The sequence below is a fragment of the Helicoverpa zea genome, chromosome 31 (assembly GCF_022581195.2).
Source record: "Helicoverpa zea isolate HzStark_Cry1AcR chromosome 31, ilHelZeax1.1, whole genome shotgun sequence".
NCBI lineage: Eukaryota > Metazoa > Arthropoda > Insecta > Lepidoptera > Noctuidae > Helicoverpa > Helicoverpa zea.
In genome coordinates, this window is record NC_061482.1 from 9,968,256 (window position 1) to 9,982,272 (window position 14,017).

The 14,017-nt window shown below is 35.7% G+C and overlaps 1 protein-coding gene across 3 annotated transcripts in view; it reads right to left on the bottom strand.

Annotated features, from left to right (window-relative positions):
- LOC124645041 (bestrophin-4) overlaps nucleotides 1–14,017 on the bottom strand; it is a 45,484-nt gene that overhangs the window by 8,989 nt on the left and 22,478 nt on the right. Inside the window, exon 3 of one of the 3 annotated variants that reach the window (XM_047184775.1) lies at nucleotides 11,398–11,578. In XM_047184775.1, the coding sequence (XP_047040731.1) occupies nucleotides 11,398–11,578 (181 nt within the window). Of the gene's footprint in view, nucleotides 1–10,568; nucleotides 11,365–11,397; nucleotides 11,579–14,017 lie in introns of those variants that run through there. The other 2 variants (XM_047184776.1, XM_047184777.1) reach the window with 2 other exon arrangements.

The following is a 14,017-nucleotide window of genomic DNA, read 5'->3' on the forward strand; positions in this document are numbered from 1 at the left end:
TGTCAAGCATGTGTAATGTATGGGCAGGCATCTGAAATGTCTTTGTGAGACAGGACTACAGAAGCGATGTGGACGGGTTGCCCGTTGTGTGATTTTTGAATGAGTGATGTATGAGTTTTTAATTCTATCGCGAGACCCTGATATTCACACAGTTTCTGTGATATTGTTGTTTGGATATTGCGCGAGTTGGGAATTGCAACGTCTATTAAGTAGAGTGTTTGGTAGATTTGCCTTGTATCAGGTCTATTGTAGTGATACGTTCCATCAGTTATTATTGTGATTTGTGCGGTTCCAGTAGATTTTTTGTATCGGATTGTATTATTTTATAGTAATATATAGCGTGACTTGTAATTAGTAAACGATACTTGAACACGTGACAACAGATGATTAGAAACAACTTTTCCGAAGAAACTTTTTTTTTTTCATTGGTTTATTACAATAATAAAAAAGCTGTTCCGAATTAGCTTACGTTTGTTTTTTTTTTTTTGTTCCAAGTATGGTCGGTAATTACCAGTCACCCTATACATATAGTTACATTGTTAGATTGACTACAACGACCGACACGTCTGCCCACCCTATTAGGGAAAAGCCACGATATGATTTGCATATGTGCCAGCTATTTATGAACGGAGTAATTGTACGCAGTACAATATCCATAAAATCACGTTCGAGACATAAAAACCGCTCGTTCGGTTCTAACAATGAATATTAAATTGAGCGCAAATGGTAAAAACTCAAACGCTACAATCAATAATTTTCTTTGTATGTGTGCGGCGAAGGCATAACAAATCCTTTCTATAATGCTTTATCGTCCATCATACATTCGTTGCGGCATTAAATAGCATGCGCGCACTCAGCCTATCGATACATGCCACTAGGCGACATTAATCGATATAGGCACAAAACAGTATAGTACTATTGCTTTGCAGTATAATCTATTCGCTGGGTGCGAAGTAGGAGGTGGGGGAACCACGAGTCGATCGCAGCGCGCGCTGTGCCAAAAAAGGAAATTTCAGCGGACCCACTGTCACTTTTTGCTGCGAAATTTACGTATCCGTGCATTATTGAGTATAAATAAACACTTAAAATGCGTCAAGAAATCCGCTACGTCGTCAATTGCAAAAACAGTGGCAATGGCAAATATATAGTAGGAATTAGGTATTAGTATTTTTCTGTTTGCAAAACAAAACATCCTTAAATGTAAGCAGTAATACTGCGAACATCCTTGAATGTAAGCAGTAATTCTGCACTCATCCTTGAGTGTAAGCAGCAATACTGCAAACATCCTTGAGTGTAAGCAGTAATACTGCAAACATCCTTGAGTGTAAGCAGTAATACTGCAAACATCCTTGAGTGTAAGCAGTAATACTGCAAATATCCTTGAGTGTAAGCAGTAATTCTGCACTCATCCTTGAGTGTAAGCAGTAATACTGCAAGCATCCTTGAATGTAAACAGTAATTCTGCGAAAATCCTTGAATGTAAGCAGTAGGTAATACTGCAAACATCCTTGAGTGTAAGTAGTACCTAATACTGCACACATCCTTGAATGTAAGCAGTAAAACTGCAAACATCCTTGAGTGTAATCAGAGTGCCTAGTGCGAGTTTTACAAGTTATTTTTTTCGATGCGAAGATTATCATACCATTGAATCACGTAGCACTTATCTTAGAATTGTGTATTTAATAAAGACTGTCATCAGTACTTGGTCGTATTACACTTGAGCTCACTTTTGCGAGTGTAATCATTATTAACCGGCAAAATGAAAGAAGAAGTAATACCTAAATAATGTGACGTAGCATACGACTCTTTATTTCAATAGACTTATAATTACGTATCGAGTTGCGAAAGCTGTCAAAACTCGGAATCAGCACTCTGTAATACTGCAAAGAGCCTTGAGTGTAAGCAGTAATACTGCAAACATCCTTGAATGTAAGCAGTAATACTGCAAACATCCTTGAGTGTAAGCAGTAATACTGCAAACATCCTTGAGTGTAAGCAGTAATACTGCAAACATCCTTGAGTCATCCTCCAGGCCTTTTTTCCCAATCATGTTGGGGTCGGCTTCCAGTCTAACCGGATTCAGCTGAGTACCAGTGCTTTACAAGAAGCGACTGCCTATCTGACCTCCTCAACCCAGTTACCTGGGCAACCCGATACCCCTTGGTTAGACTGGTGTCAGACTTACTGGCTTCTGACTACCCGTAACGACTGCCAAGGATGTTCAATGACAGCCGGGACCTACAGTTTAACGTGCCATCCGAAACACAGCCAATGGTGTCTAAGATATACTTAGAAAGTACATACAAACTTAGAAAAGTTGCATTGGTACTTGCCTGACCTGGATCGAACCCGCGCCCTCATACTTGAGAGGTTGGTCCTTTTACCCACTAGGCCACCACGACTTTGCGATGCAAACATCCTTGAGTGTAAGCAGTAATACTGCAAACATCCTTGAGTGTAAGCAGTAATACTGCAAGCATCCTTGAATGTAAACAGTAATTCTGCGAAAATCCTTGAATGTAAGCAGTAGGTAATACTGCAAACATCCTTGAGTGTAAGTAGTACCAAATACTGCACACATCCTTGAATGTAAGCAGTAAAACTGCAAACATCCTTGAGTGTAATCAGTAATACTGCAAACATCCTTGAGTGTAAGCAGTAATACTGCAAACATCCTTGATGGATACGATGATTGGATGTTTTGTACACCGTCGATTCACTGAAGTTTGACTAATTACACTAGCTTTAATGGTTTGACTCATATGATCTTCAGATTTAATTTATTTTACATCTTGCACATGTTGAGCCAAAACTAATTGTTTTCCTTTTATTGTTGTTTGTGGTTGGAAAGCCATGTGATTGCTAGGAATCTAGTTTCTATAATCAATTTGATCATGTTTTACTGAAATACAAAAAAATCTGCATTATATATATCTAATGACACTATACATATATTTATAAATGATCCGTCTGCAGTATGCATGAAATGCGTTATTTGATTGTTTATTTTGTAACTTACTTTTCATGAAAACAGGCTTGAAAAGGTCCGTGTGTACTAAATGAAAATGATTGATTTTGCCATTTTAGACGGGAAATGAAAAAGATTGTTATAAGAACAGGTTATTATCGGCATTATAGATTTCCTTAATCTAAATAAATAAACGTAAAATATGATATTTCATTTAATTTATTTGTTTGTGTAGACCCATCACTTTAATCCCTATCTTTTCCAAAATCTTTGAAAGAATCATGCATGATAAAATTTACAGTTATTTGGAAAGGAATAGTATTTTAAAACCAGAACAAAATGGCTTCAGGAAAAACTACTGCTTTAGCAGGTTTTACACTTACGAAGATAGTAACAGAAGGTCTTGACAAAAAAAATGAAATATAGTGTCATTGTTTTTAGATATGTCCAAGGCTTTTGATTTCGTGGACCACAAACTCATCATCCTCCGAGCCTTTTCCCAACTATGTTGGGGTCGGCTTCCAGTCCAACCGGATTCAGCTGAGTACCAGTGCTTTACAAGAAGCGACTGCCTATCTGACCTCCTCAACCCAGTTACCCGGGCAACCCGATACCCCTTGGTTAGACTGGTGTCAGACTTACTGGCTTCTGACTACCCGTAACGACTGCCAAGGATGTTCAATGACAGCCGGGACCTACAGTTTAACGTGCCATCCGAAACACAGTCATTGGTGTCTAAGATATACTTAGAAAGTACATACAAACTTAGAAAAGTTGCATTGGTACTTGCCTGACCTGGAATCGAAACCGCGCCCTCATACTCGAGAGGTTGGTTCTTTGCCCACTAGGCCACCACGACTTCATCGTGGACCACAAACTGTTGTTATATAAACTTGAAAAATATGGCATTCGAGGAAACGCTTAAAATTGGTTAGCTAGCTACTTAGAAAACCGTTATCAATGTGTAGAGGTACATAGTATGTCTGGAAAATATAATTCTACAACCAGATCAGAATTAAAGTTAATGAACAGTTCAGGAGTGCCTCAAGGGAGTATACTTGGGCCTTTACTGTTTCTTATATATGTTAATGACCTACCGAATGCCCATGACTATAATTCTGTACAATATGCCGATGACACCACTCTTATTATAGAAGACAGTAATAAAAATAATTTAGAAAACAAGATTAATATAGCATTAGATAATATCATTAATTGGCTAGATTGTAATAAACTGAAAGTTAATATGAATAAAACTAAAATGATTCAATTCCTGACTTATAATAGTAAACCTCTCAATCTTGATATAAAGTATGATAAAAATATTGTTGAAGAAGTGGATGCAACATCATTTTTGGGCATTATAGTTGACAAGCATTGTAGTTGGAAACAGCATATTGAGAGTCTCTGTTCAAGTCTCGACAAATTTGTATACGCCCTATATCGATTAAGACAAATATCAAATTTAGAAACAGCTTTAAGTGCATATCATGGATATGTTTCCTCAAAATTAAGATACGCCCTTATATTGTGGGGTAATTCAGTAGATTCCAATCGAGCATTTGTTGCCCTAAAGAAATGTATAAGAGCCTTATTTGGTATACAACAGACTGATAGCTGTAAGTATTATTTTAGAAAATATAATATATTGCCATTACCCAGTCTGTACATATTAGAAATTTGTGTTTTTGTGCGCAAACATCCCCAGTTTTTCTGCAAGCACAATGATGTAGTGACTAGGCCAGGTAGACGTATTCACAATCTCCTGGTGCCTCAGCAAAGAGTCAATGTGTTTAGTCACAACAAGTTGCCAAATAGTTTTAAGGAAGTTAATAGTCTAAACCTATTTAAAAGGAAATTATTTATTTTACTTCTAGAAAAATGTTATTATAGTGTGAAAGAGTATTTAAACGACAAAACTGTGATATAATAATTGTATAAGCAGCGAGTATAGTTATGCACCTTGTTAGAGTAGATTTAAGTTAAACACTTTGTGTTAACAATAAAAATTTGTACGCCTGATCATGGCAGAGTATGGTTAGAACTTATAACTACACCTAACAACTGATTTGTACCCATATTCCGACAAATAAATGTTTCTTTCTTCTTTCTTTCTTTCTTTCCCTTCTTAATTACAGCCAGCCATTTGACATTTCAAAGTCCGCTGTAACTGTAACCGGCCAATAACGCAATAATTATTTGTGTTACAATAAGTAAACAAAGTTGTGATAGCGAGAACATTTTTTACTTATTAACGTCTTTTGTTTTGCTTTGTAGTAGGGTGGGATTGCTTGTCAAAAGATGCATCAGCAAATGCATTCACAAGATTTTCCGAACGACCTACTCCATATCAAACTGGCGGGACATGAAACCATATATATGTATAATCCAAAATGCACCTAAGTACTGAATGATTTCATGAAGACCTTGAAAAAACAGTTGCAGGTGCGAGGAAAGTGTTCTTATTCGGGGACTTCAACAGACAGATAATGAAAGATTACCAAATGAAGATAATGTATTTGGCCAGTTTAGGATAGAAAAAATAAACAGCAACGGTTAAAGACTCTTGAATCTAATACATATCAGGCACTAAAATCTAAAAATGTTAAAATAAAAAAAAATGGACCAAGATGGAAACCTAGACAATTAAGTCTGATATCACCAACGCGCTTTGAGCAAGCATGGTGATTAATGCTCAATCCTTCCCTACGTGAGAGGCTGATGATATGATGATGATATATATTTTTCTCATACCTTACAGAGGTGTCGTTTGTATAGAAACGACCATCGATCGGTTGATAAATGAACTCTTACGTACAAATAATTACACTCGTTGCGTTTTAATTCATGTCCCACTGATAGATACATTCTTGAGTGATTTGAACCATGTCGCCCCGACTATTAATCAAATAATTCATCATAAAGTATGATGTGAAAAGACAAACTTAATAAGTTGAACATTTCAATTTTATTCACGTTCAATCATACAAATTACTCGTAATCCCTACTAATATTATAAATGCGAAAGTAACTCTGTCTGTCTGTTACGCTTTCATGTCTAAACCACTGAAATTATTTTAATAAAATTTTGTACAGAGATAGAGTTGACCTTGAAAAAGAACATAGGATAGTTTTTATCCCTGACTTTTGAAGAATTCTCTTGGAAACTTGATATAACCGAACTCTACGCGGGCGAAGCCGGTTTCACTAGGTTTTTGCAGATTTATACAAACATACCAAATACCAATGCATTGAAAATGAGGATTATGTTTCCGACTACTTATTTCAAGACATTGCCGAACGTTACAATTATTACCTACATGTTATTATCTTGTAAATACAATAAAACTAAATGGCGGACCTCGTCCCATATAAAATAAGTGACTTGACGTGCCTGCCCGCAAACTTAATTAAACAAATTAACAAAAATTTAGGTAAAACCTGAAACATAGCAAGCAATAAAAAGTGTTGCTTTACGACACGCACCTGAACGATTTCGTTTTCCTGTAGTGAACTTATTTGCTTTATTAAATATATCCCGATTTTCCCGGTTTCAACCTCAAAAATACTTCTCGTACCCGGATAAAATATAAATAAATATCTATCCAGCCTGTCACCTGAAGGTATTGTAGCTTCGCAACAGTGAAAAAAAAAACAAATCTTTTCAGTGATTTTGGAGCTCTTTACTTTTTATACAAGCTGTTGATTTGCATCCGTGCCATATTCAAGGATGTAATTATGCTAATGATTCTCGACCCAAATCAATAAAAAATTGGTACGTAATTTTTTTTCTTTAATTTTTTTTCGGAATTCCTTAAATGTCATCTAGCCTTATTTAAACTTGGCGCGTTTGTTACTGGCGTTAAAACCGTGCTGCACCCTCACACAAACGCAAACACAAAGCATACGCAACGATCACTCATAAATTTCATTCATAAAATTGGATTACTTCGGAAATACCACGACATTACAATGACAAAAATAGCAGTGCATATTAGTTATTTCCCATCTACTGTAATTCCAATCGATTATTTACGTATTGTATGTCCTCCTCCTGAACTATGGCACAAATGCAAATCAACACCTTGTATATAACTATAGACTTAAAATAATCCTTGAAATCGGTTCTGAGATTCAGATCCAAGTCAATAGTTTTCTTTTAATTAATACAATTAGGTAATAAAAAGGAAATATTTTTTGTTTGTTTGCTTGTGCCCGAAAATATCCGAAACTACTTAGCTGATTTAAAAAATGGAGCTACTTAGAACATAGGCTATATTTTATCTCGGTATGGGCAGTAGTTCCCACAGGAAAACAGCTAGTCTACAATAAATATAATAAAAAGTAATATTACAAACAGTCGTGCGTCGCAACGTGGCAACGCTTGCTCTAGCAGGGCCTTGCTCTAACTGGCCAAGGGCCAGTTGCATCAGACACCAATAGTCATCATTGACGTCAAATACGCTTCAAGACCGGCCAATTGCGAAGGGCGCACGAAGGGTTCCTACCATCATTTAAAAAATCATCATGAAATAAAAACACGTTTGTTGTATGGGACCCCCCAAAATATTTATTTTATTTTAATTTTCAGTATTTGTTGTTATAGCGGCAACAGAAATACATCATCTGTGAAAATTTTAACTAACTATAACGGTTTATGAGATACAGCCTGGTGACAGACGGACGGACGGACGGACGGACAGAGGAACGAAAACAACACCAACAAGGCAAATTGTCGGTATCAGAACATTGATTTACGTCTAAACCCGGAAATGAAATGTTCAAATGTAAATAGTCAACCGAGGATTACACGTCATTAAATTGCTACCTTGTACGAAAATGACTAGTATAAATTCACTGTATCGTCGAAAATACAATAGGCGTATGTAGCGGCAGTAAATACGCGACTGAATTGACGGATCTGAAGCGTTTTTGTTAGTCTCAATGCGCTGTGTACGGATGTTTGGTACTGGAGATTCATTGTTTCTCTCCACGGCGTGAAAATACCACAGATATTTATCAACTGTGTCTAACAATGACATAACCTTTGCTTTGTCCCACCATCCACGCTTATCATCAGCTTTACAAAATAACAATAAATGTAGTAACTTGTGCAACTTTAGTGTAAGTACGGTGATTTATTTAAGTTGCAATATGTGGAAAAATAAAGGCTCGAGCAGACCGGATGCGTATGCGTAGACGTAAGCGTAGACGTGCACGTACCACTGAGTTGTAATGTATGGAAATGTATGAGACAGGCCACACCGCTTGCGTAACGTAGACGTGCGCGTCCCTACGCAAGCGGTGTGGCCTGTCTTTCTGTGTTCCATACATTAAAACTCAGTGGTACGTGCACGTGTACGCTTACGTCTACGCATACACATCCGGTCTGCTCGAGCCTTAAACTAATATATACAGCTTATTCCCCTAGATTTGTTTGCTTAGTACCTACTATGTAAGGACGTTCGAATTAATTTAAGTTTGACTTTTTCATATTATTTACTTAACATTGCCTACAATTTGCTTGTTTATTTTTCTGTACCACAATTTTCCTCGGTATTACAGCTTCATGAAAATCACTTACGGAAAATGGCCATGAAAAATTATCCTTCAATTATTGTAAGTATAACATCGGTATTTACCTAGCATTATGAAAGGCGATAAACTATTGCTAGATGAATTGGAGCATCACATTATAAAATTGAAATGTATTGGCGAAACAAGATGGCACAGAATTGGCAGCATTTCGTTATAACAACCCCCACTCCAACATTCTTGCTGAGGTACAACATTAGTCACCCTGTAACGTACATTACATGGTTGCGTTTTCAACGTAATTTCTTTATATACTTTGTTGGTAGGTACTACTATACCTACTTATATCGATTTTCTCACAGGTTGCAGAGAATAAACTAGATCATTTTATGAATTGCATTAAGTACAAATAAGCTTCTGCATTGTATATGTATGATAGCTTGCTGCTGGCTTTAACGGTCCGGGTTGCATATATAAATTATTCTTTTTCACATAACGATGTATGTATTTTTATAATATTACGTATCAAAAATAATATTTATGATCCTAAAAAATGAAATTTGTAAAATATGTGCCTACTACATAATAATAAGTGACACAAACTTCTACCTTTCTCCAAACGAAAGTTTGATTTTATGACGTATTTCTAGAACAGGATCGTCAATATTATTCATGAATCTAGTGAAACTTTATTGAGAAAAGGATGTTATAATTATCGAAGTATCTGTTAGCTATTCATTTGAATTTGATTCTATTTTATTCGTTAGGCAGCATGTGAACAAAACTTGGTGATTGACTCATTCACATTCTTCATCACTTAACCATGCGATAAAATTTAAAGGAAAATATCGAAAGTATGTTATACAGTCAAATTAGAATGAAGCATATACGGTATGAAAGGTATGAAAGGGCCTAATTGTTTGTACACCAAAAGCTGTGCCTGCCTACAGGCATTACATCTCATTGATACAATAGGCATTTTTTACCGTGGAAAAAAAGTCCCAACAATAGTTGTCCCAACATTAGTTTTTAAACTTAACATCCATATATAGTTTTGACAAATTTATTAGTAAACCAATTTCCCAAGGGATTTCGCTGTTACTCCTTTGGGCTACATCGCGTTGTTAATTTTCTCTTCTACGATTTTTTCTGAGTTGATGGGTTTAGGATAAGTATCAGCTATTATATTTATAATCAAGTCCTAAACCCTACACTGAGCGTGGTCCGACACACCCTTGACCATTTTTGTACAATATAGATAGGTTTCTTTCCTATCAACTAACGCCATCGCTTGCCTAGCATGTTTTTGTTATAGACACAATACTTTTAGTGTTGGTAAAATAACACTGATTATGAACATTGACAACACAAAGGTAGAAGCTAAGCGACGCGACCAAGACGATCACATAGGTACCTACATTGAAGCTAAAGCTGCACTACGTGTACACAACCTAACATTGCAAAGTACCTGGCATTGTAGTCAAGGTTATAACATTAGCGAATAAAAATACAGACACGAACCTTTGGTGCCGAGTAACCAATTAAAATGCTCAGTAAATAGGAACAATCGCAAATTAATAAGTAACGAGTAAGTATGACTACAAAATGATGACTGTCATACTAGCACAGAAGTGAACTAACAACTACTTATTTAGATTGATTTATGGCTCGTAACCGTTGATATTTTGATTAATCTACCTAGACTGACTGCGTTCGATTAAGGTTATATGGATTTGACCTCCAAGGCGGATAAAGTTTCCATAATTGTTTAAGAAAGACATCAAAAACATGAAGACCAACTGGTTATTTAAAAGTTCAATCACAAATGAACGTAATTCACATTGTTTACAATCTGTAATATGTTTACAAAGAATGACAAAGTCGGAACGAGCACAGATGGGTTATTGTTACAGTCAGTTGATCATGAATTGACAATACTTGTGCAGAGGCGCGCGAGAGACGTCACCGACGCCACGATAAACCAACTTCATTCATTGCCATAATAACAGCAATACAACAACACAATATAAAACATTTAATTAACTCCATCATTAACATGCATTACCTTGTAGTTGCTTCCCGATTGTTTTCATTTGCTGGGAAAATCTGCTTATTGTTGATACCTAAAAGACTTCAAATAGTTCTCATTATGGAATTCGCAAGGCGCAGGTGCAAATAACGAAGTTGCAATTAATTATATGAATGAAAATACAATAAGTAGGAACATACAAATCTATAAAAGATAAGCTAGTCTCATATAATTCTATACGATATTTCACAAGTAGTTAGAGACGAAATGGAACTATTATCATGGCAGTCAAGTCGGTGGTTACGGAGCTCGCGAAACTGTACTTAATCAATGTTTCAACATCGCAAATTGTATGAGGAAACGACTGACTCAGATTGGTGAAGCTCGTGGTGCACCATAATTGTACTTAGGTCATGCTGATGGAAATAATGCATTAAACATAATTGCATGGACTGAATAACAAATAAAAATAAATAAATATTATTTTGATAAGATTCATTAGGCAGGTGATTAATTAGTAGAGCAGTAGGTACATAGAAATGAAATGTACCTATGTTTATCATTCGTCTTTACTTATATTATCATCAGTATCCATAAACAGCCGCCTACTTACAAAAAATTGCATAAACTGTACAGTAGAAAACTTCAATTCGTTCTCCGACAGAAATGAAATCAATTCAAGCATGTTATCAAATTCTAGTTACGTAAACACGTATACAGAAATTCGCTTTCGTTCCAAATTCAATCGCATACTAAAGGTAGGGAGTGTTCATTTCGCTGTGGCAGAAACGCTTATATACTTAGAAGTGGAGAAGAAGAGAAAGAGAGAGATAGGAAGGTAAATAAATTGAATACTTGTCTTTACTTTACTAACCGCTCCAGGTATTCCCGCTGATATGAAGAGGGCGAGGGTGTCCGGCCAGGGAAGCAGCTTGTACTGTTCCCACCACCTCTTGACCACGAGACTGACGTAGAACCCCAGCACGAAAGACATGGGGATTGACTCGCTTTGCGCGCCGAAATACTGACGAACTTTCTCGAATATCCTGTAGATGAAAAAAAATGTTCATTTGAGTTCAACATCGAGAATGAAGAGGCTTTATGGTCTTTGGAATTAGATATTTGTTTGTTTCAGAAATGATACAGTTGCCCTGTACTTGTACCTGAATACCATACAAAGTTAAGACATTGAGACACTAGTTGCAGAAACACATATAACGGGTGTGTCGTTCACAATCACATTAAATCCTATCGCATATACTTTATGATATTCTATGTCGAATTGTAAAAAAAATAACCTAATCCATTCAGTGGTTTAACCACAGGATTCATTTTTCGTTTTTATAATTTACAACATCATGTGTAAAGCAGAGATAAAGTTAGGAGTATCGAATGTTTTGATCAGTTGACAGCTGTCAGTTTTCAAGGGAGAATTTCAGTTGTTTGTAGTGACTGACTTTTATATCGGGTGTGTCGTTCATAATCACATTAAATAAAATGCGTTAATATACTGGTTAATATATATCGATTAACACAAAGAAAAAAAAAATACATAAAAATAATAAAAAAAAAATTTCAAACAAAGTAAATAGAATAAAAATGTGCGAAATTTAGAACACCATATAAAAGTTAGTCATTACAAACAACTGAAATTCTCCCTTGAAAACTGACAGCTGACAACTGATCAAAACATTCGATATTCCTAACTTTATCTCTGCTTTACACATGATGTTGTAAATTATAAAAACGAAAAATGAGTCCTGTGCTTAAACCAGTGAATGGATTAGGTTAGTTTTTTTACAATTCGCCATAGAATATCATAAAGTATAATATGCGATAAGATTTAATGTGATTGTGAACGACACACCCTGTATGGTGTTCTAATTTTCGCACATTTTTATTGTATTTACTTTGTTTGAAAATTTTTTTTTTATGTTTACGTATTTTTCTTTTTTCTTTGTGTTAATCGTCATATTTTAACCAGTACATTAACGCATTTAATTTAATGTGATTGTGAACGACACACCCGATATACAGTACCTAACGCAGAGAGTTTACTACAGCAGGAAAAAAAATCAGTCTTCGAGTGACTTTATTGAAAATATACAAAACATATTTGTAACTATTCTTCGTCCTTTAACAAACAATCTAATCTAATACGGCAAACTGTTATTGCTTCACAATAGGAACAATTAATTGATCTTAATAGCTATTAATAGTGCTAAAACGGTATAGTGACCCTGTCACGTTAGCCAAAAGCATTCTGCCTATGATGATAGTATGCGAATTTATTAGCTGTGCATGAAGGTTGACAAACAAAATTACAGACGGAAGTAGCACTAAGTTAGCCACTTCGTATCCGTTTAAAACTGTATACTAAGTAGGTATCTAGGATGTTGATACAATCAATTCAATGCTGTGATTTGTTCTCGCCTTCAAAGAAAGACCTTTTCACACGACACGTGACATAAAATACTCGAATAGTTTCGCGATGATTTTGTATCTCGATATGTTTTTGTTTTCTAAAGGAACACGTCAATCATATTTGTGCAACAGAATATTTAGCATTGCACACTGCAAACCCGGTAGGTCTGTCTTAAGGAAAATGGTTTTCCTCACAGCAATAAATGATACATAGTACGTTGCAAAAGCAACAACAATCGTGACGCGTATGTCTAGCAATTTAATTTAGAGATTCGCTAATGATATAATATGAGTTTAATGTTACAATGCATGGCCTTAGTTCTATTATAAATACTTCAGTAAACTCTGTGACTTATAACTAAGTAGAATCTTACTAAGGTTGTGTGTATCTTCCTGACAAAATAGTTAAGTATGATAAATAATTATGTATTTTACCCGAGTGCAGTGAAGCACAGGAGTGGTGGCTTGTGCCTTTGTCGAACTATTTAGACCTGACACGAGGACTAATTTTGATAAAAAAACACGTTGTTTGATTGATCAAGATGGCGCGAATTAACGATTCCAAAATTAAAGACAGACATATTTGTCAGAATAGGTAGTTAGACGATGACATTATACAGAAACAAAAAACCCCGAGTGCGTCAACAAACGAAGCAACGAGTTGAACAATCGAATTTGGGGGACATCATTGCAGTGTTCCGTCCTACAGCTTTTGTTTTTAATTTGGTAATTAAAATAATGAAGCACTGACAGTGTAGCGAAGTAAAAGTGAAATTAAAACGTCATGATCTGCTGAATTGCTAATAAATATCAGTTACCTACTGCAGTTATGACTATAGTTAGGAGATATCCTCAAACTGAGAGATTAATATTGTTATCTTAATTTTACACTAGCTGTTGTCCCGTGGTTTTAACAGCGTCTCGTGGGAACTTTTCCCCATTCCCCGATAAAATATAGCCTATTACTTGGCGATAGTGTAACTTTAAAACAGTGAAAGAATTTTACAAATCGGTTCAGTAGTTTCGCAGAATTTAAAGTAGAAACAAACAAACGTTTTCTC